This window comes from Rhinatrema bivittatum, chromosome 3 (assembly GCF_901001135.1).
Source record: "Rhinatrema bivittatum chromosome 3, aRhiBiv1.1, whole genome shotgun sequence".
Classification (NCBI taxonomy): Eukaryota; Metazoa; Chordata; class Amphibia; order Gymnophiona; family Rhinatrematidae; genus Rhinatrema; species Rhinatrema bivittatum.
The window spans coordinates 530652925-530676157 of record NC_042617.1 but is presented as its reverse complement, the minus strand read 5'-3'; the positions used below and the strand labels follow the sequence as shown (position 1 = coordinate 530676157).

Here is a 23233-nt window from a genome sequence, read left to right as displayed (position 1 = left end):
AGATAAACAGGAACGCGTCACCACGGACGCACATGACCACGCGTCCATGCGCCGGTCATGTGCATCCTTGAGGGCCGCGCCCCCCCCCCCCCCTCCACCGGAATGGTGGTGCTCTTCAGAATTGCGCAAACTATGGCGTCTACCTTAGGGCACGCCAGCAGCTCCTTGGTTGCCGGGTCCAGGGGGTACATGCCAGATAAGGCCCGACCCCCTTTGAATGAGGCCTCCGGCGCATTCCATTCCAGATCGATTAGCTGTTGTGCTGCTTGTAGGAGGGGAAAATGGTGAGCCGATTGTCGCAGGCCCTCTAGCAGAGGGTTCATTCTAGGTTCCCCTGGTGTGCCTTGGCCCGGGATAGCCAGCTCAGACAGGCATTGAGAGACCAGGTCTGGGAGATCCTCTTTAAGAAAGAAGCATCTCATGGTTCGATACGGTTCTATCCCTGAGGGAAGCTCTCCCTCCTCGGGGGGCTCGCCCTCTTCCTCAGAACAATCTGAATCCCCAGAAGTGGAGCTTCCGGGTGGCGAGTGGCCGTGCCTAGGTCTTGAGGGTCCAGGGGCTGGGTCCTCCGGTACGTATGGGTCTGTTCGGGGATCAGACTGCATCTTGACAAAGGCATGAATCCCCTTGAATAATTCCACCCAGGAGAGCGAAGCAGGTTCTAGCCTTAGGGGCACCAGGTCTCTCGGGTTCCCTGGCTGCTCACCGCTGCCTGCTAGGTCCGGGGTGTTCCCTGAGGAGCTGGCAAGTACGCTGGGCTGGGACCGGCCCTGGCCTGGAACTCCCAGGGCCTCCTCACATTGGGCACATAGGGAGTCTGCTTCCTCGCTCTGTGTGGCTCTGAGGTTGCATGCTGAGCAGAGGCCTAGAGCTCTTATGCCTGATTCTGGAGGTGCCGGCTCTGCGGACGCATGGGCTCTCCTACGCTCCATCTCGTCTGTTATATCTATGCGGTGCGCTCCCAGCCGGAGTATGCGCCTTGTAATATGCGCGAAAGATGTGCGCCTACTAATGTGTGCGTATCACCGTGCGCCTATCTACATGCGCCAATCAACGTGCGCCTATGGACGTGCGCCTATTGACGTGCGCCTATGAACGGGCACCTATGAACGGGCGCCTAGCAACGTGCGCCTATCAACATGGGCTTAGCAGCGTGCGCCTATCAACGTGCATTTAGCAACATGTGCCCATCAACGTGCGCCTATCAAGGTGTCTGGCCTGAGCGCTAGAGCGAGGCGACGAACCAGGGAAATGGTGACGGCGAGCAGGCAGGTAAAATGGCGACCTCCTTGGCGGGCTGCCACGTAGGCAGACCCCGCTAATCCTCGCTTCCTCGGAGACCCACAAGTAAAGATGTATGCCTTACCTTGTCTTCGGCGCTTCCCGGCTGCAACCCGGGCGGTCTCCGGCTGCGGGGGGAGAGGGTGATTACCGTCACCGCCGCGCTCGAGGAAGTGCACCCGCTGCCTCTAGGCCGCGCCCGAACTCGTCTCGCTCGGGGACCGAGGCTGCCTCTGTGCCGCGCCCGAGCCCTTCTCACTCGGGGGCTAGGTCCCTGCCGCGAATTGGCCACCGGACCGAGGCTCTTACCTCCGAGGGACCACGGAAATCACCTCGGGAAATTCAACTGGGGGAGGGACCGAATGGTATCACTGCAGGAGTGCGGGGCTCGTCTTCAGGTAGGATTCTTCTATGAATTTAGTCGTTAGAATTTGGAAAAATGCTCAGCGAGCGTGAGGTAGCTCCAAACTGCTTTGGAGACGGAAATTACTGAGTTGCTGCACTTCCTGCGGGGGTATATGTACCCCGTACTGATGTCACATCCGTCTCCAACTGCTAGCACGAGCACACTATACCCATTTGTTCTGAGTCCATCTGCTACACGCTAGGAAAGGATCTTTTATAGGGCCACAAAATTATTAGGTGCCCTACTACATGTACTTTCTTTTTTTTTTTTTTACACATATATATTCAGATGGAATGCCTCAGCACTGGAATGAGAGGAGCTAAGCAATCTGGAAGATGCATAATGCTGCAGTTCCCACAATGAAGGCTACCAGCAGTAGGAGTTGCAGGGAAATCGTTCAGAGCTCTGCATAATCAGACGAGGGATAGCAAGTTGCTGGGACAGCAGAAACAAGCAGAATGACAACTTGCTCTAGAATCAAAATAATAAAAAGGAGTTGATCTAATTGCCCAGCACCAGCATTTTCAAATACAAATACAAACTTCTTGCCTTAGGTGAGAAGGAAAAAGGGAGGATAGAAAAGATCTCATGAATGTGAAATATCAACAGCAATATTTTTGGAGATTTTCCAAATGAAAATTGAATACTTCATGTGTGGATGGGAAACAGGTTCAGCACTACACATGGATATCTAGTTCTTGGATGACTACACGTTTGAACACATCATGGAGGTGAACCTCAGGTCCTGGTAAAGGGAGAGGAATGCTGGAGTTCAGGGGCGGATTGGCCTATCGGGGCTTCGGGCATGCCCCAGTGGGCCGGTCACCCCAATCACGTGATAGGTGTTGGTTGCGGCAACCTGTGCCTAGGGCGCCGAGACTTAGGGGGCGCCGCGGCAGGCGGCAGAATTTTGAAAGGGCAAAAAGTGCCCTTTCAAAATTCTGCCAGCCCCCAACTTGCCCTGCCTCCCCCCCAGTGCCACCCTCCTGACACCCCCCCTGGTGGTCCAGCGGAGGGCTCGGGAGCAATCTGCCACTCCCGGGGCCTCGGCTGCCACTAAGCAAAATGGCGCCGGTGACCTTTATCCCCACCATGTGACAGGGGCCAACCAATGGCTCCGGTAGCCCCTGTCACAAGGTAGGGGCTGAAGGCCACCGGCGCCATTTTGGTTAGTGGCAGCCGAGGCCCTGGGAGCGGCAGATCGCTCCCGGGCCCTCCGCTGGACCAACAGGGGGGCGTCGGGAGGGTGGCATTGGGGGGGAGGCAGGGCAAGTCGAGGGCTGGCTGCCTGACGCGGCGCCCCCTAAGTCTTGGTGCCTGGTCTCCGGCTGCGCTGATCTTCCTTTCTTCGGCCACGTGATCAGCTAGACCGCCTGCGCCGATCTTCTTTCTGTGTGTATGTGAGATGTAGTGTGTATGTGGTGAGTATGTGAGAAAGGAATCTGCCAGTTTAAAAAAATGAAATGTGAAAATACATATACCTCAACTTTTGTACTGGTAGCGCAACTTTTGAAAAGTTGGATGAAAGATGAAATTACTGAATTTTAAGCATCTCTCTTCTGGAAAATAAAATTTAACAAAGTGGGTAGAGACAAATACTAAAGCAAAAAAAAATTAAAGTATTTAAAATGTTTATCTCAGCAAAATCACAAATGTAAGATATGATGCCAGGTGGGGTTTGTTTGTTTTGGGTTTTTTTTTTAAGCATAATTTAAGCATAAAGACTAGAATAGTTCCAATCTGAAACGGTTTTGCTTTTTTTTTTTTTTAAGCCTTTAGAAAATGTATATTTTTAAATGACTAAGACTGGAATATTCCCATTTAGAAGAGAAGCTAAGGATGTCTTTCTGTTCCATATCTCCCACATGAATAATCATATAACTGATAGTTTGAAGAAAGACACTTGCTTTACTTCCTGAAAGCGTAAAACGGTGTGGGTGTCTGTCCCTTGGGAGGACAGAACCTGAAGGAAGGGTGTCATTTCGCCTTCTGATAGGAATGTGATTTTCTTATTTAACGGTTGGGAGCATCACTTTCACTTTTAGTAAAGTGAAAAATGCTGCAAGTCTGAAAGGAAGGTGCTTCTGTGAGAGTGTAATGTGTATGTGAGACAGGGAGGGTGCTTCTGTATGTGTGTGGCGAATATGTGAGACAGGGAGGGTGCTTCTGTATGTGTGTGGCGAATATGTGAGACAGGGAGGGTGCTTCTGTATGTGTGTGGCGTATATTTGAGATAAGGAGGGTGCTTCTGTATGTGTATGGTGTATATGTGAATCAGGGAGGGTGCTTGTATGTGTCAATGTGTGTGTGCAAGAGAGATGGAGCATGTTTTGGCTGGCTTGTGGCTGTGAGAGGGCATGTGTGTGATTGAGCCTGTTTGTAAGTGAGATAGAACATGTGTGTGATTGAGAGCTTGTGTGTAAGTGAAATAGAGCATGTGTGTGATTGAAAGCCTGTGTGTAAGTAAGAGAGAGCGAGAGCATTGTGTGATTGAGAGAGACTGGCCAGAGAGGTGACGTGTGTATGTGTGAGAGAGACTGATCAGGGAGTTGATTGGTATGTATGTGCTTGTGTGTGTGTGAGAGAAAGAGATTGGTTGGGGAAATGTTTGGGGTGTGAGAGACAGAAACTGGTCCTGAGGGTGTGACTGGTGTGTGTGTGTGTGTGTGTGTGTGTGTGTGTGTGTGTGTGTGTGTGTGTGTGTGTGTGTGTGTGTGAGAGAGAGAGAGAGAGAGAGAGAGAAGAGACTGGTTGTGGTCCCTAAGGAAGAGGACTATGAGGACAGCTTTAGCAGCTACTGCTGCTTCTGGTGTGGCCTGCAAGGGAAAGGAGTAGGAGAACGGCTGGAGAGAGTAAATAAAGGTGCCTTTTTAAGTTCATTTTTCTTGATTGACTACCATGATGTGTCTGCTGTTTGAAATATTTTAAATACATTTTATGAGTTTTTAATTGTTGGATATTATTCTGTTCATAGTTGTTGTGAAACATTTATTCTGCTTATTAGTATAGTTATACAATTATTTCTGTGTTGGGATCTATAGCTGCTTGGCTAGTCCTGTTTTCCTAATAGGAGATGTATTGGTGTTTAGGGCCTGATTTAATATTTGTAGTGTTGCCTTTTCAAAGGTAGAGTTGTTACTGTTTCAGTGCATTCCATAATACAAGTGTAACTGTGTGTGGATTAGTTTATGTGCATTACTGCAGATCCTGGTAGTATGTTAGGTCGGTTCTGTGTATGTGACAGAGGTGAGGTATTTTACTGTATCAGTCTTATTTGTTGTATTTTCTCAAGAGGACATGCAATAGTGATAAACTGCTGTCTTTTCATAAGTAGGGCTATTGAGCCTGGTAGTTGGTGTTGCTATTACTGAGATGGCACTAGAACCAGAATATATTTTTTGTGAGTTGTACGGGGAATGTCATAATTCTGCTTTACATCCATAATTGTGGGTCAGGGGGGTTCCTGTGGATGCAAACTGTACTTTTACATTTAGCCCTATGATGGTCATGTGTTCAGTGTGTCACGCATGTAAGAGCCATCAGTCAGGTGTGTCCCGACAGAAAAAAGGTTGAGAACCACTGTGCTAGAGAACACTAATTCATGACCATCTCAAGGTGACTGGAATTAAAAGTTCCCAGGTATGGAGAATCGGGGATTTTTTTCTATCCTTATTAGTTTTAATTATTGATTATTATTTGATGTCTGCTGTTTTTGAAATATTTTATTAGTATTAGGGAAATTTTCAAAAATTTATATATGAGTTAAATTACTGGAGATTCTATTCATCAGCAGTTTTGAAATATATATTTTTAGTATGATTTTCCTATTGTGATTGATGTTTTATAGTTCTTGATTTTATTGTTTGATGTTTTATGAGGAATGATGGTATTTTCTGTTTTTCCATTGCTGCATTACATACAGTTTAACTTGTTGTGATTTCCAGTTTAGTTTGTACATTTCTGTGTATATTTTATGGTCCCTTTATTCTATATTTGGTGACTCACCAAATTGTATGTGTAATTGGGTACCCATGGGCCAGTATGGGGAAAAATCCCCCGGGCCACTATTTTCCCACAATCCGCCCCTGCTAGAATTGGCTGTTTTTAAAGTTTAGGAGAAATCTACTAGTGATATTCATATGAAGTCTGCAGTTAGCAGTGCTGGTCTCAACACATGAAAGAAGTGGAAGTTCAGGAAAAGCAGTAAAGCAGGATCTGTGGTCCCTTAAGGACTATATGAGTCCATCTGTCTACACTAAGGAAAACGAAATTATCAGGTAAGTAATTTCTCCATTGCTTATCTTTCCTCTATTCCTTATCCCCTTCTTAACTTCTTACTGCCCACTTCCTAATGGATCCTTTGCACAATGTATTGGATTGTTTCACTTATTGTGACCTTTATCAATATGTAATTTCTAATTGTTTTTAAACTGGTCAGTTAACTATCTGACTATGTTACCCTAAGTTTTTCGTTTTACATTCATGGTTCCTTGTATCGCCTTTTTGGCAAGTTCTTTGTAAACCGGTTTGATTTGTATCTAATGCAAGAAGATCAGTATATAAAAACTATACATACATACATAAATAAATAAATAAATATATGATTTAGGAATAGATCAACACTTGGAAGTATGAAAGTAATATAGAAATGCTAGAGCCCATTGTAGGGCACAATGGAAGGTGGATTATGAAAAGAGCCCCCGGTTTCCTGTGGCAGATTTTTCAACATTCTGTGGCAAGAACTGGCAAATTTTTAAAAATTCAGAGGCAATTATGCAGCACATTTGCACCATTTTGCATAAAGATTCACATCTCTGACTATACAAAAATAAGCCTTTTATTTATTTTATTTTTTTTTTTACTGAAAACCATTCAAATTGTTTGTTTTTAAACAATATTTAAACTATATACAGATAAAAAAATATACCAAGCACAAAAATCAACAATTTATCAAGATAAGATGTATGTTACAAACTAATTGTGACTTGTCACTTTTCTTCTGAATTGAAATAGTGCAACCATTCTTTTTATATATTGTCATCTTTCCAAGTATATGAGCTTCAGTATGTTAAAAATGCCCACATTGGCAGTTTGTCATGCTGTTAATTACACAGAAAAATATGTGCACATACACTGGACACATGATAATACAAAAATGAAAATTATTCCTTACCTGCTAATTTTCGTTCCTGTAGTACCATGGATCAGTCCAGACGGTGGGTTATGTCCCCCGTCCAGCAGATGGAGTCAGAACAGAGCTCGAGAGTGCCACCTCATATACCAGCGCACCCTCTGATGGAGCTCAGTATCTTGAATAACAAAGTCCACAACGAGCAAGAAAACAAAACAATTTGGATCAAACATCCTGACGTAAGTAAACACCAAGAACAAGAACAGGAACGACCCAGAACTAGGTCATAACAGTCAACTTGTGAGGAGCTGTACCAACCCCGATAGGAAGAAAGATAGAAAAAGACAGCTACATATACAAATCCGAGCAGAAGCTCACAGTCCCAAAGTGGTGGGCGTCTGGACTGATCCAGGTACTACAGGAACGAAAATTAGCAGGTAAGGAATAATTTTCTTTTCCCTGTACGTACCAGGATCAGTCCAGATGGTGGGATGTACCAAAGCTTCCCTAAACCGGGTGGGCCCCTGAAAGCCCTGCTCGGATAACCTGATCGCCAAAGTGTCCAGGAGCCGAAGGCGCCAGGTGTAGCCGATAATGCCTAGCGAAGGTATGCAGCGACTTCCACGTTGCCGCCCGGCAGATCTCCTGTGAAGAGACAGCACGAGACTCCGCCCAAGATGCAGCCTGAGAGCGTGTAGAATGAGCCCTGACGCCCCTAGGCGGATCCCGACCGGACCCGATGTAAGACGCCGAAATGGCATCCTTGATCCAGCGGGCGATGGTCGTTTTCAACGCGGAGGAGCCCTTCTTAGGTCCCGACCAGAGCACAAACAGGTGATCAGAAACCCGGAAGTCATTGGTAACCTCTAGGTAGTGGAGGAGCACCCGCTTGACGTCCAAATGATGAAGAGACTTCGACTCCTTGGGAGAGAACGCCGGGAGTTCCACCGTCTGATTCACGTGGAAGGAAGAAACCACCTTCGGAAGGAAAGATGGTACCGTACGCAGCGAGATCCCCGCTTCCGAAATGCGCAGGTAAGGTTCCCTGCAGGAGAGAGCCTGCAGTTCCGAGATGCGACGGGCAGAGCATATCGCCACCAGAAAAACCGTCTTCATAGTGAGGTCCTTCAGAGAAGCCCCTTGTAGAGGCTCGAAGGGAGCACCCGCCAGGGCTCGGAGAACCAGGTTGAGACTCCACGACGGACAAGGATCCCTGACCGGTGGCCGTAAATGCCTGGCCCCCTTCAGGAAGCGTGCGATATCCGCTTGGAGAGGCAGGGAGACTGCTGTCTGTACCAGAACATTCAGGGCTGCTACTTGTACTCGGAGGGAATTGTATGCCAGACCCTTATCCAGCCCGTCCTGCAAAAACTGAAGGATCAGGGGTACCGACGCCTCCGTGGATCGGGCCCCATGGTCGACACACCAAGACTCGAAAACCTTCCATACTCGAACGTAGGCCACGGAAGTAGAAGGCTTGCGGGCCTTGAGCATCGTGGAGATTACCGCCTCTGGATAGCCTCTGCGGCGGAGGCGGCGCCGTTCAAAAGCCAGGCCGCAAGACAAAAGAGTGCCGCCTGCTTGAAAAATACCGGTCCCTGCTGCAGGAGCCGGGGAAGATGACTCAGACGTATTGGTCCGTCCACCGACATGTGAAGCAGGTCTGCAAACCAAGGACGACGCGGCCACTCCGGAGCTACGAGAATCACGGGGCCGCTGTGATTCTCTATTCTGCGAAGTATCTTGCCCACTAAGGGCCAGGGGGGAAAAACATAGAGCAGCTGATCCTTCGGCCACGGTAGCGCGAGAGCATCCACCCCCCTCTGCACCCCGCTCTCTTCTGCGACTGAAGAAGCGCAGAGCCTTGGCGTTGAGAGCGGTCGCCATCAAGTCTAGTCGAGGCGTTCCCCAGCGCCGAACCAGGAGAGCCATCGCTTCGTCGGAGAGAGACCATTCGCCGGGGTCCAACCTCTGTCGACTCAGGTAATCTGCCTGAATGTTGTCCACGCCGGCGATGTGAGAGGCCGCGAGTCGAACCAGATGAAGTTCCGCCCATGCCATCAGGAGCGTGGTTTCGGCGGAAACCTGTGCGCTCCTCGTCCCTCCTTGACGATTGATGTAAGCCACGGTAGTCGCGTTGTCCGAGAGAATCCGTACCTCTCTGTTCCGAATCAGGGGGAGGAAACGTTGAGGCGCGAAGCGCACTGCTCTGGTCTCCAGACGATTGATCGGCCACCTTGCCTCCTCCGGAGACCACGTCCCCTGTGTGGCGCTTCGCTTGCAGACGGCGCCCCACCCCACGAGGCTGGCGTCGGTGGTCACTACCACCCAAGAGGGAACTTCGAGAGAGACGCCCCGGGCCAGGTGAGCCGGGACCAGCCACCACTCTAGACTGTCGCGGGCTGACTGAGGAAGAGGCAGAATCACCTGATACTCCTGTGACACCGGTTTCCAACGAGAAAGCAGGGACGCCTGCAGAGGACGTAGGTGTGCAAACGCCCAGGGAACCATGTCTATGGTGGATGCCATCACTCCCAGAAGCTGCAGATAATTCCAAGCGGTGGGTTCCGACAAAGTCGCGAAGTGACGAATGTGCTCTCTCAAGGAGAGAGCCTTGTCCACACGTAGGAAAACCATGCCTTGCTGAGTGTCGAAGGTCGCTCCCAGAAAATCCAAGCGCTGAGAGGGAACTAGGGAACTCTTGGGCAGATTCACAACCCAGCCTAGGGAGCGCAGCATCTCCAAAACTCTGGCCACCGAGGCCTGTCCATGCGAGAAGGACTTTGCCCGCACCAGCCAGTCGTCCAGGTAGGGATGTACTAAGATCCCCTCCCGTCGAAGGGCCGCCGCCACCACTACCATGATCTTGGTGAAAGTCCGTGGAGCAGTCGCGAGTCTGAAAGGCAGGGCCCGAAACTGAAAATGCTGACCAAGAACTTTGAAGCGTAGGTAACGCCTGTGGTCCGGGCGTATAGGGATGTGCAGATACGCCTCCGTCAGGTCCAGGGAAGCCAGGAACTCCCCCTGGTGGACTGCAGCAATTACCGACCGCAGCGTCTCCATGTGGAACCGGCTGACCCGCAGTGAGCGGTTCACCTCCTTTAAGTCCAGTATGGGTCGGAACGAATCGTCCTTTTTGGGAACCACGAAGTAGATGGAATAATGGCCCGAGCCCACCTCGGCGGAGGGAACGGGAACAATAGCCTCTATGTCCTGGAGCCGGTCTAACGTCTGTTGAACCGCCATCCTCTTGAGATCGGAGCCGCAAGGAGAGAAGATGAACCTGTCCCTTGGCGGGCGGACAAACTCCAAGGCATAACCGTGTTGTATGGTGTCCAGTACCCACTGGTCTGAGGTTATATTTACCCACGCCTCGAAGAATGCCGTGAGTCTGCCCCCGATGGGCGGACTGGAGGAGTGGGTCGCACTGGCATCATTGGGAAGATTTGGTGGAGGAATTTCCCTGTCCTGAGGCTTCTCTCGCGGGCCGCCACCCGCGAAAGGAACGTGACCAAGGCTGCGGTCTACTGGGAGCTGCGCGAGAGCCAGGCTGTCGGTACGACCTGTAACGCCGCTGTGCCCTAGCTCTGGTTCTAGTGGAGGCAAACGCCCAGTAAGGGCGCTGCCTGTCTTCGGGCAGGCGATGTACCGAGTTCTCCCCCAGCGACTTGATGATTTCATCGAGATCATTGCCAAAGAGGAACTTCCCCCAGAAAGCAAGGGATCCCAGGCTCGACTTGGACGAGGCGTCTGCAGACCAATTACGCAGCCAGAGGAGCCTCCGAGCTGCCACCACCGAAACCATGGACCGAGCCAGTACCCGGAAAAGATCATACAGGGCATCCGCCCCGTAAGCAATGGCAGACTCCAGGCTGTCGGCCTGAGCGGCTTCCTCCGGGGGCAACTGCTGGGACGTCAAGAGCTGTTGGACCCAGAGGAGGCTAGCCCACTGAGTCAAAGAACTACACATGACGGCCCGCATCCCCAAGGCCGAAACTTCAAACACCCTCTTGAGAAACGTCTCCAGCTTGCGATCTTGCGTGTCCCGTAGGGCCGTCCCGCCCGTGACGGGGATCGTCGTCCTTTTCGTCACCGCTGAGACCGCCGAGTCCACTTTAGGAAACCGAATGACATCCAAGAAATCCTCCGGCAAGGGATACAATTTTTCCATGGCACGGGTAACCTTCAACGACGCCTCAGGGACGTCCCATTCCCCAGTGAGGAGCTGCAGAAAGGACTCATGTACTGGAAAAGCCTTTGCCCTAGGTCTGAGGGCGGCCAGAACTGGATCCCCTTTTTTGGATGATGTCGCGATCGCCGGAGCTACTGGTGCCGGGGGGTCCGGTGGCGGATCCAGATCCAGCTCCTGCAGGGTCTGCTGAAGGAGATCCTCCAGCTCCTCTTTGTGAAAAATTCACAGGGCGCGGGGATCGTCGCCCTCCGCCTGCCCCTCCGTGTGTGCAGGGTCCGGAGGATCCGAGGGGTCAAACCCCAACGGGGAAGCCGCTCCCACCAACCGTGGCTGGGATAGCAAAGCAGAGGTCCCTGGAACTACCCCAGCCGGAGTCAGGGACCCGGGGGGAGCAGCGCAAGCTTAGGGATTTTGGGCGCAGGAGGACCAGCTGAGGCACCTCCCGGATCTGCCAAGCCCTGCAAATATGCAGTGTGCACCTTTAAGATAAAATCCGGAGAGAAAAAGGGTAGACCGGGAGGCGCGGCAGCAGCAGGATCCCCTTGATGCAGCTGAGCGGGCCGTCCTTCTTCGGGGCATCGGTGCAGGCGGGGGGGGCCCTTAACTGCGCCTTCCTCCTCCGGCGAATGCGCTGCGCCCGGATCCTCCTCTAAAATGGCCGCCCTTCCCGCCATCGGCGAGGAAGTGGCCGGCCCACGCTTCCCAGGCTGCGGGGAGGATGGCGTCGGGAACGAACCCGAGGTGTGCGCGTCACCTTCCCCATCGGGGAGGCATCGAGGACACACTCCCTCCCTCAAGAAACGAGACCCCGGGTCGCCGCAGGTCTCGCAACGGGAAAAGCGCGGCATAGCCGTGCCGCTGAAGGAAAACGCCTCGGGGAGGGGCCAAAAGCAAACCGCACCATGGGGGGGGGCCGAAAGGCCTTCACAACCCGCGCAACGAGTCCTCCGGCGCCGGCAGGAAAACCTCTGCCGGTGCGCCCAGGCCCGCGAGAAAATTTGCCGGGCTGCGGGACCGTCGAATTGCACAGTGGCCAGCAATGCCGAAAGAAAGAGAAACAGCTGAAAATAAAAGTTTCACAAAACAACGACACTTAACCCCAAGGTAAAGAGAGGGAACCGCCGAAGGAGACAGAACAGAGGAAAGCACGCCTCCTCAGAAATTAAAATTCTTTTTTTTTTTTTTTTTTTTAGTTTTGACAACTTGATCCAAATTGTTAAGAGAAATGACAGGAAGAACTGAAGAAGAGAGAAAGAATAACCAAAAAAAACCTGTCACTCTGGGGAAGCACTGATTTCCCCAACTCGCATCTGCTGGAGTCAGAAAGATACTGAGCTCCAGCAGAGGGTGCGCTGGTATATGAGGTGGCACTCTCGAGCTCTGTTCTGACTCCATCTGCTGGACGGGGGACATAACCCACCATCTGGACTGATCCTGGTACGTACAGGGAAAGAGGTTTAATTAGCACAAGTCTTCTATGAATTGAAATTAATGCTCTTTCTGCCAGCTGTGAAACACCAGTAGCTGCCGACTTCCAAACACATCCAAGTCTTTGTAAATGGTGTATGACTGGCCAAATATGCAGGTGAAAGAACCTTTGTATAAAGATACAATTTTTCTACAGGGCCATCACTCCATTCAGAAATTATATCAAAATCATCTTTTATAAGAATTTAAGAAATCTTTTAGGGATTAAACATTCAGACTGCTTTGTCTGTCCAGTCCAACTTCATTTATCCTCTCTTCACTTCAGAACAGGAGGAAGGAGGGTGAAGGGAACAACAGAAGAAGATTCTCTGCAAGCTAATTGAGAGGGGAAGGACTGCAGCAGGAGCAGAGCTGAAAGAAAGGCAGGCAAACTGCAGATTTCTTCAAAAGATTGAATTAAGAGGGGTGAAAGCTTTCAGGAATGTTGAAATGTTGATTCCTTGGCAAATTGTAAAATATGCGGCAACAAACTAATTATGCGGTTTCTCCCAGGCGCTATAATCCTGGGCGTAAAATGTTCGGCTTGGCCAACATTTTTTTCTCGGTATCCCGGGTGCATAACTAATAACCTTATCAACATGCATTTGCATGTGATGAGTGCTATTAGTTTCGAAGGGGGGGGGGTTGAACACCCGTTTTCAATGCTCTAAACCCCTTACAGTATAAGGGGTAGTGGACCCATGACAAAAACGCGTGTCCAATCGCATGTTAAACAGTGCGCTCAGCCAAGTGCATTTTACAGTATTGGCCTGTTACTATGGTAGAATTACGACAGAGTTCAGAGAGGAGAATGTATGTTTACATATGGAAATATGAGGTAGCCTGGAGATGCATCACTGACCATACACTTTTCCTACGTCTTTAGGGTAAATTTTAAGGTACTAATGTTAGATCTTTAAAACTGACTTTTATGGAAGGCCCCTAATACTTGAAAGATCAACTAATATGCCATGTTCCAAACAGAAAGCTACAATCTTCTCAAGACATTGCATTTTGCAATCCCTCTACTTCGCATATAAAATATGTATTGATAAGAAAGAGAGCCCTTTCATGCACGGTACTGCTTTATGGAATGCTATTCCTAAACAAGTAAATATGATGGGTGACTATCTAGCCTTTATGAAAGGCTGTAAAACCTAGCTTTTTGCTGAAGCTTTTAAGAAAACTAAATGAAGCTGGACTACAAGAACCCTAGTTTAAAAAAATGTTGAAAAATGATAAAGGCTTGGTAATCTATGTTTTTCTTTTAAAGGATATTGAAAATAATGTAAATACTGATTGTTTTAATTGCTTATGGAATATTATTGTTATTTATATTGTCTGTACACTGCTTGGAGCCTGAAGTTGAATAGGCAACTAAAAATACAAATAAATAAATAAGAAAATGGGAAGTGGGTTACTTTTTTCTTACCTGTTCCCATTTTCGTATTCTGTTTCTGCACAGTCCGGTTTGGTCCACACATTGAAATCATAGTCAAGAGTGGGGAGCAAGCCCCCAGACATCGAAGAGCCATTCCCAGCTGCATCACCATCTCCATCCTGGTGCTGCACCTTCTCCACACGAGCCAGATTACCAGAATCAAACTTGGAACTGAATAATAAGCCACCACAGCGAATCTCCATGTTTAATCACCCAGCGAGAGGCCAGAGGTGGGGTTTTCATTCTCTTCTCTCTACACTTACACTGTTGGGATATCCCCAAGATCTGTGGAGCAAAGGAGAACTAAATCAGCTGATAAAAGACCAATATGGCCCCAATATAAGCAGGAGCATTTGACTGTGAGCACGTTAATGTGTGGCTGTGTGTATAGTTTTGTATGTACAACTTTATTCCCAATTTAACAAATTAACGTTCCACCATGCAAACCCCATGCTAATTAAGGCATTAGCTATTACTCCCCAATGCAGGGATACAGCCAGATGAAAACCTCACAATGAAAATGCACATCGGTAAATTAATTAATTAATTTTTATCAGGTTTTATATACCGTAATTAAGAAAATATTCCATTATAACGGTTTACAAAATACTTAAAATTCAAAAATAATAATAAAACAATAAATACATATTATTAATAACATTTCTTCATAAAATTCAGACATATTAGAAATTTGAAATATAAAAGATTAAAGAAAATATCATAAAAATAATCAAGACAGGTTACACCACGTTGCATATTCTACATTGATTAAAACCATTAACTCTTGCAGACTTCCATATTGTACTGCAAACGCAAATCTTCTGAAGCCTTGACTACTGCAACTCCCTAATAGGTCTACCAGCAAGTCATTTAAAACCACTACAGCTACTGCAAAATACTGCAGCAAGACTATTAACTAGGATATTACACCATCGCTGATATCACTGCATTGGTTCTACTATAAAGTATTAAACTTAATATTCAGCATCATGCATTCCAATAATACCGGCTTGTTAGGAGTGACACTACAACCTTATAATCCTCAGCGAACACTAAGATCTCAAAATAAAGGACTGCTGACTATTCCCACAATACAGAGCACACATTTGACTCAAATAAGAGATCAAGTGTATTCTATAGCGGGTCCAAAACTCTGGAATTCTCTCCCTGAGACAATTATGCAATTTTACCAGATAGAAAGAGATTTAAATGTGAATTAAAAACATGGCTATTCAAAAACGCCTACAATTTAACTTAAAAAAACATCAGAATATGCAGAACCACAAAACAAGAAGGACTAGATCAATGTTAATATGGATTAGAATTTTTGACTTGAAAGATAAATGCCTGCCTCTATATACCACCCTGTAACCAATCTCTATTGTTTATTCATATGAGTTACAATTATGAATGTCACTTTGTAAACCGTTGTGATCTATAAATGGAATGATGGTATATAAAATGTCTAAATAAATAAATAAATAAATAAATAAATAAATGCAGAGAGGAGCATAGGATTAACTCATGTGTTCTTATTGCTGGAAATTAAATTCCTGGTCAGAGGTGGAGTAAAGTTTCTGGGACTAGTGTCTAGAAGGCTGAACCTGGAGTTTGTGTTCCAGGAGTTCTGTACTTGGGATTTATATGCATAAAAGACATAGGGGCAGATATTAAAACCTGTGCGCGGGTGTAGATTTATTCGCGCAACCCGGCACAAACAAATCTATGCCTGATTTTATAACATGCGCGCGCAGCCGCGCACATGTTATAAAATCCAGGGTCGGCGCGCTCAAGGGGATGCACAATTGTGCAACCTGCGTGCGCCGAGCCGCACAGTCTTCCTCCGTTCCCTCTGAGGCCGCTCCGAAATTGTAGCGGCCTCGGAGGGAACTTTCCTTCCACCTCCCCTGACCTTCCCCTCCCTAACCCGCCCCCAGCCCTACCTAAAAACCCCCCTTTACCTTTGTTCCAAAAGTTCCGCCTGCCCGAAGCAGTCGTAACTTGTGCGCACCCGCCAGCTGCCGGTGCGCCATGCTCCAGCACAGGCCGCTGTGTCGGAGCACTCAGCCCCGCCCCAGACCACCCCAAGACCACAGTCCCGCCCACGGCCACGCCCCCGGACCACCCCTTTTTCAAAGCCCCAGGACATACGCATGTCTCGGCGTGCGCAGGGGCAGCTTTTCGGGGGTTACGCGTGTATGTTACGCGCGTAACCCTTTGAAAATCTGCCCCCATTGTATACAAATTATGTTTTCTGTGCATGAAATGTGATTCTGCACATAAATCTTTTTTTATTTTAATTTGATGCACAGAAAAATGTTTTATGCACATTAAGTATGTCTTTGTGTGTGTATTTTTTTTAGATTAATGCACTTTATTTAAACTCCCACTGCAGTAGCAAACCATTAGATTCCTGCATCAAGAGTTAACTCTTTTTAATGCATGAGTAAAGAAATTCTGTGCTAAAATTCAGTGCACACCTTTTACTAATATCGTATTACACTGGGGCCTGAGAGAGTGAGCAGTGCAGAGAGAACCACCATTAGTCCAATTTTACTTGATGAATCTATCTTAAAATGGATTTAAATTTATAAGTGCATGTAGAAGCATTGTTATAATCTACAAAATGAAGTTAGTGATTTCACACTATTAGGACTGTACATAAAAATGATTCATATATTTTGTGAAAGATGCCCATTACATCTTTACCCCCTGAACTCCGACAGGAACAATGCCCGATCACCTTCAAAAAGAGACTCAAAACTTGGCTGTTTGAGCAAGCTTTCAATCTACGCCAATAATCTCCCACTATTCACTTCCTTTCTTATTTTCAATGACTCCTTTCAGACTATACCAATATTGTCAATCCAGTTAGCATTCCTACTTGCAGCTTATCAACTCGCAGTTGGTCTAGTCTGATCCTTACTTAGCTTTTGTTTAGATGGATACATGTCTAACTATTGTTTAGCCTGTTACACAAAAATATCACACTATTTATTGTTTATGGTTTATGGTGATACCAGTCTCCCAGTTTTAGTTGTTCCAAGTTAAATATTCCTTGTTCTATGTAATAGCATTCTTACATGCATGTTAATGTTAAAATGTAAACCGAATTGATTTGTAACTCTGCTACATGAATTTCGGTATATAAAAATGCTAAATAAATAAATAAATAAGAGTCACTTCACAAAAGTTTGGCGACAAGAGCTAAAAAACAAGAAAATTCTTTAAATTATATTCTGTCTTTCATTATACTTAAATCAGATTACATTCAGGTATTATAGGTATTTCCCTATTCCCAGAGGGTTTACAATGTAGCTGAGACAATTTCAGGGTGAAGTGACTTTCCCAAGGTCACAAGAAGCAGCAGAGCGATTTGACTCCTGGGTCACAGCCTACTGCTCTAACTACTATGCTAGTGTTTCCCCAACCCTCTCCTGGAGGCACAACTGTCCAGGCAAGTTTTCAGGATTGCCACAATGAATATGCATGAAATAGATTTGCATTACTTGGATCTCCATTATATGCATATAGTGGAGATCCATCTCATGCAGAATGGCCGAGTGGTCTAAGGTGCCAGACTCAAGTGCTCTTTCTTCATTGTGCTGAGTGTTCTGGTCTCCTGGTTTATTTTTATTTATTTATATTTAAGGTTTTTATATACCGGCATTCATGAAATGATCACATCATGATGGTTTACAAATAAACAGGGGTGCAATAAATACATCAAAAACAGAAATAACGTGTCAAAGAAAGCAATTACAATTAACAAGGACTATTGAACTGGGATCAGAGGAAATAAAGATAGTTTAGCAGAGACTAAATTATATACAAGGAGAAGAGGTACAGCTGCTGTGTTGGATATGTTGATGGCGAAGTGGGTTCAAATCCCACTTCTAACACACTCCTCCTTTATGTGGATAAAGGTGAACCGGTAGATACAGCGTATTTGGATTTTCAGAAGGTGTTTGACAAAGACCCTCACAAGAATCTTCTAAGAAAACTAAAAAGTCATGGGATAGGAGATATCCTATCATTGACTGCAAACTAGTTAAAAGACAGGAGACAGAGAGTAGGATTAAATGGTCAGTTTTCTCACTGGAAAAAGGTAAACAGTGGAGTGCCTCAGGGATGATCACATTACACCATGGCTAATATCATTGCATTGGTTACCAGTACAATCAAGAATCTACTATAAAGTATTAACATTGATATTCAACATCATGCATTCTAATAATACCGACTTGTTAGGAGTGACACTACAACCTTACAATCCTCAGCAAACACTAAGATCTGAAAATAAAGGATTACTGACAGTAAATCAAATCAAAAATAGTTCCCGCAAATTACACAAGTATCAAAAATAAAAACAAGGAACATTAGCAAAACCAAAATATTTTTTATTCACAATATCTGATATACAAGTATCTATTGTTTAAAAATAGTTAAAAAACAATCAAAACACATACATTCTTCCTGCAAAATATTTTACAAAGGTGACCGTACAAAACTGTAATGCATTCCACAGATGACAATCAAATCATTTAAATATTCACAATAATTTAAAGCAGACAATTTGAAGATGACAGACTCAACACCTTCAAACTTCAGGAACTCAGTTCACAACCGCATTGTTGACACAAAGTTGCATTTTCTCAAATCGCCAAAAAAATGAAAGATTGTTACAAAACTAGCTGTTTTTCATAAAGCCCCAGAGATGAAAGATGTTATAAAGTAGCTGTATTCCATAACCGGTAACCCCGACACAAAGGCCTTAGGGGCGGATTTTCAGAGCCCTGCTCGCCGGTAAGCCTATTTTACATAGGCCTACCGGCGCGTGCAGAGCCCCGGGACTCGCGTAAGTCCCGGTGTTTTCGGAGGGGGCGTGTCGGGGGCGTGCCCGAACCGCGCAGCGTTTCGGGGCGTGTCGGGAGCGTTCCGGGGGCGGGCCCGGGGGCGTGGCTACAGCCCGGGGCGGCCCAGGGGCGTGGCCGCGCCCTCCGGACCCACAGGAGGCCCGCTGACGCGCGGAGATTTACGCCTCCCTCCGGGAGGCGTAAATCCCCCGACAAAGGTAAGGGGGGGGCTTAGACAGGGCCGGGTGGGTGGGTTAGGTAGGGGAAGGGAGGGGAAGGTGAGGGGAGGGCAAAAGGAAGTTCCCTCCGAGGCCGCTCCGATTTCGGAGCGGCCTCGGAGGGAATGGGGGTAGGCTGCGCGGCTCGGCGCGCGCCGGCTATACAAAATCGATAGCCTTGCGCGCGCCGATCCAGGTTTTTAGCAGATACGCGCGGCTCCGCGCGTATCTACTAAAATCCAGCGTACTTTTGTTTGCGCCTGGAGTGCAAACAAAAGTAGGCCTATTCGCGGAGTATGAAAATCCGCCCCTTAATGTTTTGCCGCTGAACGGCTTCATCAGGGGGAAACCATAAACATGAGCTGACAAAAGAGTAACCCAATATAGATACTAACATAATATTATCAGATACATCAATAATAAACCAAGAATAAATTGTAGAAAAAAAAATATTTTTTTTTTAATGCCGGTCAGTAGGAAGTAAAAAAATGTCAATGTATTGTGATAATGGCTCCAAATAAAGATCCTAGGCCAGAAAATATAGGTCTCCCGGGAGGTGTTACCAGCAGCCGAAATATTTGCTGTCTCAATAACTAACAACATCAGATCGTAGAACTACATCCTCTGTTACCAGTCTTTTATTTATTACCTAAAACTCATAGATTGCTGGTAACACCACCTGGGAGACCTATAGTTTCTGGTCTAGTATCTTTATTGGAGCCATTATCACAATACATTGACACTTTTTACGTCCTATTGTTTCTTCTGCCCAATCTTACATTCAGGATTCCACACACTTTATTCAGATTATTAATACTTTGGATCTTGGATATGATACATGTTTACTAGTTACAGCCAATATTTCTTCCTTATATACAAATATTCCTCAGGATCAATCATTGGACAGTATTGGAGAAATTACTTACCTGATAATTTCGTTTTCCTTAGTGTAGACAGATGGACTCAGGACCAATGGAGTATTGGTGTACTCCTGATAGCAGTTGGAGACGGATCAGATTTCAATCTGACGTCAGCCCTAGTACATATACCCCTGCAGGAAGTGCAGCTCTTCAGTATTCTCCTCGAAAAGCAATTGTGGATACATGCATGACTGAATAACTTGATTAACTTGAATAACTTTATAACTTGGTTAACTTGATTAATTTGAACTGGTTGAATTGGTTATAGCTGGAGACCGCTAGTGCACTCAACCTAGAAACATCGACACCTGGTAGGATGGGTGTCCTAATTGAAGGAAAGCATGGCTTACCCATGAATCACTCGCTCTCAGGGATGTCACCCGAGAATTCCATGAATAACGGCAGCTGTGGGTTGGATGCTGAGTCCATCTGTCTACACTAAGGAAAACAAAATTATCAGGTAAGTCATTTCTCCATTTCCTAGCGTGTAGCAGATGGACTCAGGACCAATGCGATGTATAAAAGCTACTCCCGAACCAGGTGGGAGTCTGCCAGTGGCCCACTTAGTACTGCCCTTGCAAATGATGTGTCCTCTCAAGCCTGAACATTCAGGCGGTAAAACCTGGAGAAGGTGTGGATGGAGGACCATGTCGCCGCCCGACAGATCTCGGCTGGTGACAGCATCTTGGTTTCCGCCCAGGACACTGCCTGGGCTCTAGTGGAATGGGCCTTGACTTGTAAAGGCGATGGCTTGCCTGCTTCTACGTAGGCCGCCTTGATTAACTTCTTTGATCCAGCGGGCTATGGTTGCTCGCGAGGCTGCTTCCCCTTGCTTCTTCCCGCTGTGAAGGACGAATAGATGGTCCGTCTTTTGTACGGCTTCCGACCTTTCCAGGTATCGGACTAGGAGTCTGCTGACGTTGAGGTGGCATAGACTGCGAGACTCTTCCGAATTCTTATGCTCATCTGGCGATGGTAGCGAGATGGTTTGGTTGAGATGGAAGTGAGAGACCACTTTGGGGAGGAAGGACGGGACCGTGAGTAACTGGATGGTTCCCGGGGTGAGTCTGAGGAATGGCTCCCAGCAGGACAGTGCTTGTAGCTCAGAGATACGATGGGCTGAACAGACTGCCACCAGGAAGGCTGTCTTCAATGTTAATAGTCAGAGAGACAGGCCGTGAAGAGGTCTGAAGGAGGCTCCTGCTAAGAAATCTAGGACCAGGTTGAAGTTCCACAAAGGCACCGGCCACTTTAGGGGTGGTTGGATCTGCTTGACTCCTTTCAGAAAGCGGGAGACATCCGGGTGAGAGGCTATGCTGCCGCTCTCACTCTTGGTTCCGTAGCATGACAATGCGGCCACCTGTACCTTGACGGAGTTGAGAGACAATCCCTTCTGTAGGCCGTTTTGTAGGAACTCCAAAATCGCAGGAATTTTGAATGAGCGTGGAATGAGGTCGCGGTCCTCACACCAGGCTTCGAATACTCTCCAAATCCTTATATATGTTAGGGATGTGGAGAATTACTGCCCCCGAGTATCCGCTCTTCCTCAGGCGGGTCCTCTCAATGGCCAGGCCGTAAGAGAGAATCGAGCTGGATCCTCATGGAGGATCGGCCCTTGTTGGAGCAGGTCCCTGTGTGGTGATAGCGGGAGAGGGCTCCCTGTCAGCAGCCTTTGCATGTCTGCATACCACGGTCTTCTTGGCCAGTCAGGGGCCACTAGACGTACTGGTCCCTTGTGATGTTCTATCTTGTGGATAATTGCACCCAATAGGGGCCACGGTGGGAAGGCGTTTAATAGAGTTTCCTGTGGCCAGGTCTGTACCAGGGCATCGATTCCCTTGGACTGAGGTTCCCGCCTGCGGCTGAAGAAGCTGGGCACTTGGGCATTGGACCGGTTTGCCAGGAGGTCCATGGTTGGTGTTCCCCAGCGGTTTACTATCAACTGGAATGCTGTGGTTGACAGCCTCCATTCTCCTGGGTCTAGACTTCCTCTGCTGAGGTAATCCGCAGCGACGTGGTCTTTCCCTGTGATGTGGACGGCCAAGATCTCTTGAAGGTTCGCTTCCGCCCATGACATTAGGTGGTCTATATCCAGAGACACCTGTTGGCTTCTGGTTCCTCCCTGACGGTTGATGTAGGCCACTGTTGTGATGTTGTCCGACATGACTCTGACTGATTTGACTCGGAGTCTGTGACCGAACCGTAGGCAGGCTAGTCTGACTGCCCGGTCTTCTAGGCAATTGATGTTCCATCCTGACTCTTCTTTGTTCCATTGCCCCTGGGTGGTTAGCTCCTGGCAGTGTGCTCCCCCATCCTCGTAGGCTGGTGTCCGTGGTGAGCAGGATCCAGGTTGGTGAGGATAGCCTCACTCCCCGGCTCAGATGGCCTTCTTGTAGCCATCGTAGTTGGGTCCGAACTTTGTCTGGGAGCTGAAGACATACGATGTAGTTCTGGGACAGCGGATTCCATCTTGATAGTAGTGAGCGCTGGAGGGGTCTCATGTGAGCTCTTGCCCATGGCACAACTTCCAGTGTGGATGCCATGAGGCCGAGGACTTGGAGGTAGTCCCATGCCGATGGACGAAGCTCGCTCAACAGGGTTCGCAACTGGGTCATCAGTTTTGATCTCCTTGTCGGTGTTAGGATGACCTTGTCTTGTTTGGTGTCGAACTGAACTCCCATGTAATCTAGAGATTGGGAGGGCTGCAGACAGCTCTTGTTTGTGTTGACCACCCACCCGAGGCTCTCCAGTAGAGTTCTGACTCTGTTGGTCGCCTGGTGACTTTCCTCCTGGGATTTCGCCCTGATCAGCCAATCGTCTAGATAAGGGTGTACGAGGATTCCTTCGTTCCTCAGTGTTGCTGCCACTACCACCACGATCTTGGTGAACATCCGAGGTGCTGTGGCTAACCCGAATGGTAGTGCCCAGAACTGGTAGTGGCAGTCCAGGATCGTGAAGTGTAGAAAACGCTGATGCTCTTGGTGGACCGGAATGTGTAGGTAGGCTTCCGACACATCCAGGGATGTAAGGAACTCTCCCGGTTTGTATCGCCCTTATTACCGAGAGAAGGGTTTCCATGCGGAAGCGAGGAAATTCACGTGGCGGTTGACCGACTTGAGGTCCAGGATGGGCCAGAACGTTCCTTCTTTCTTGGGAACGATAAAATAGATGGAATAATGTCCAGTATTTATTTGTTGTGTGGTACCGGTGTTATAGCCTCTAAGGCTAGTAATCTGGTCAGTGTAGCTTCCACTGCCATTCTCTTGGAAGGGTTGTGGCAGGGGGATTCCTCAAACTTGTCCGGAGAGAGGTGGTGGAAAT

At 47.5% G+C, this 23233-nt stretch overlaps 1 protein-coding gene across 4 annotated transcripts in view; it reads right to left on the bottom strand.

Moving 5' to 3' along the window:
- AGBL5 (ATP/GTP binding protein like 5) overlaps positions 1-23233 on the bottom strand; it is a 740606-nt gene that overhangs the window by 674987 nt on the left and 42386 nt on the right. For all 4 annotated transcript variants that reach the window (XM_029596295.1, XM_029596297.1, XM_029596296.1 and 1 more), the window contains exon 3: positions 13910-14203. In XM_029596295.1, coding sequence (XP_029452155.1) covers positions 13910-14121 — 212 coding nt within the window. In that variant the 5' untranslated portion in view covers positions 14122-14203. The remainder of the gene's footprint in view (positions 1-13909; positions 14204-23233) is intronic.